The following is a 2,583-nucleotide window of genomic DNA, read 5'->3' on the forward strand; positions in this document are numbered from 1 at the left end:
CCGTAGTAGACCGCTCGGAAGTCGGGTGTGGGAAGCCGGAAGAGCTCTGCGAAGATGACTTCCACAACTATGTATTCTAAGGGGAATCGGTCGCCATAGGGAATGGCAATCATGTTCTTGACACAGTCCTTGCGGCTGCCATTGAAGGTGATTATCAGTTCACGCACCTGTGTATATACGTGAGTGTGAATTGAGAGGTGAGCTCTGAGAGAGTGAAGGAGAACATAAATAGATACCAAGAATATACGTATATGTATAAAATATGTCTTTTCATATTATGTGTGCATCTTTGTCGTTTGTATGTCTTTGCATTGGTGTACTCTACCCGCATATAGACCAGTAGGTATATAGGCTGGCTGACCTAGAAGTAGAGCGGATGTTGCGATATAGTCAATAGCTCTCACAGCTCTCATAGCCCACTACAGAGAGCAGAGAATGACGATATGTGCCGTGCATGGATGTACACATACACTTATTACACATACACTTGTAATACTCATGGGTGTAGACATACACTTGTAATATTCATGGATGCAGACATACGCTTATATAAGCTGAAACACATGAGTATATATATAAACTTATGGAAATATACAGATGCATGCCTCATGCTTATAACAACAAACATGGACACATACACTTATAATATTCATGGTTGCAGGCATATGCTTATATAAGCAAAAACACATGGGTATATATAAAAACTTAGGGAAATACACAGATGCATGCCACATGCTTATAACAACAAACATGTACGCAGACACTCCGATTGGATCGAGTGCATATTGACCGATGCCACCGGCTCTCTGGTATTGTGATGAGTCTCGTGGTGTACCCAACCCCTCCCTTAGCCTACACACAACTGAGCACAGGCTATAGATACGTGGACCGTCATAGGCGAATGCGTGTGTACACGCACAGGAATGAAACTATCACACACACACTTATATACAAGAGTGCATGGACATACTTGTTGATCAATCACATATCGATACATGTGTACACGCACAGGAATGAAACTATCACCCACACTTATATACAAGAGTGCATGGACATACTTGTTGATCAATCACATATCGATACATGTGTACACGCACAGGAATGAAACTATCTTCACACTTATATACAAGAGTGCATCGACATACTTGTTGATCAATCACATATCGCTCGATATCATCGTTCTTCTGTAACTGGGGCAGGTCTCGGGGTATGTCTGATTCCTCCCACAGCCTGAACACGACTGACCGCAGCGGATAGATGCTTGTACCGTGCATATGTACAGGGATGCTGATCGACGGTATGGTGTGCGGCGTAGCCTCGGTTAACTCGTGGTCAAACGACAGGTACGGCCGATATATGGCCTGGTCATCCCAACGCTTGTTCTCCAGCTGTATTTGTTATGCGTGTAAGGGGTGAGAGAAGGTTAGAATAGACGAGTTATAAGTAGAATAGACGAGTTATGAATAGAATAGGCGAGCTATAAATAGAACATCACAGTGATGTGATAATGGTGACCATAAGCTTTGAATACAACGCTAAATGGTCGAATGACACGTTGCAGAATCTCGAACAACTAGTAGTCAACCGACAGATACGGCCCGTATATTGCCAGACATGCTCGTTTATACATCTCCTCTGTATATATATATATATAAATATAAATATACATGAATATACATGTAAATACTCACACACCGTTTTGACCTGCGTCCAGAGTGCTTCCATGCTCTCCACCTGAGCAGGGGATGTGTTGTGTGCATCGTCTCGCCATACATTCATGCACTGTGTGTAGCTTGTATTACGGTGTGCCATATACGTATCTAAGCGGCGCATAATCTCGTCCAGTTCCTTTGACCGTGACTGTGAGAGCTCTAAACCTACCCACGGCAGCGAAGCCATAACACACTCCAGATACAAATCAGAACGCTCTTGGGGTATGTCGGCTGGGAAAACAAAGTGGGAAGGTGGTTTATACGTACCAGAGTGCGTATGAGATGTTAGTCTGTATTGAAAGAGTATGCGCACTGTATATAGGCCATGTATGTACGTATGTGCGCGTATGTGTTGATACATTGGCCATTAACACACGCAGGACAGCCCTTGGGGTACGTCGACTAGGTCACTGTATGCAGGTGTCTATAGACAAGAAATTGTACTTAGCAAGCTTTTCTGTCTACCGTTGTGCTATATAATTGCTCACAGGCTACATATACATAAAAAGAAAATGTGGATGTACCCATTGTACAATTAAAAACAACAAGTCGAAACGGACGTCGGATATGTCGGTGAGCAGTCTACAGCAATATGTTTAAATATAGAAAATTCTGGGACTACGGGTTAAAAGTTGGGTACTAATGGTGCGAAGGCATACATGTAGGAGTGAACGGTATGCGCATGGACAAAATAATTATATTATACCAGTTCCAATACAAGGGTCATGAACACTTAATACAGCACTGGTCATGTTTTAAAAATATGATAAGAAATTCATATATATATATATTTATATATATATACATGCATACATACATACATACATACATACATATATACTTACATACATACATACAAACTACAAACATA

At 41.7% G+C, this 2,583-nt stretch overlaps 1 protein-coding gene across 1 annotated transcript in view; it reads right to left on the minus strand.

Moving 5' to 3' along the window:
- SARC_06906 (hypothetical protein) overlaps positions 1 to 2,583 on the minus strand; it is a gene marked incomplete at both ends in the record, with an annotated part of 8,112 nt that overhangs the window by 3,951 nt on the left and 1,578 nt on the right. The window contains 3 exons of the mRNA XM_014299176.1: positions 12 to 167; positions 1,146 to 1,388; positions 1,696 to 1,943. Of these exons, the coding sequence (XP_014154651.1) occupies positions 12 to 167; positions 1,146 to 1,388; positions 1,696 to 1,943 (647 nt within the window). The remainder of the gene's footprint in view (positions 1 to 11; positions 168 to 1,145; positions 1,389 to 1,695; positions 1,944 to 2,583) is intronic.

This window comes from Sphaeroforma arctica (genome assembly GCF_001186125.1).
Source record: "Sphaeroforma arctica JP610 unplaced genomic scaffold supercont1.517, whole genome shotgun sequence".
Lineage (NCBI taxonomy): Eukaryota > Ichthyosporea > Ichthyophonida > Sphaeroforma > Sphaeroforma arctica.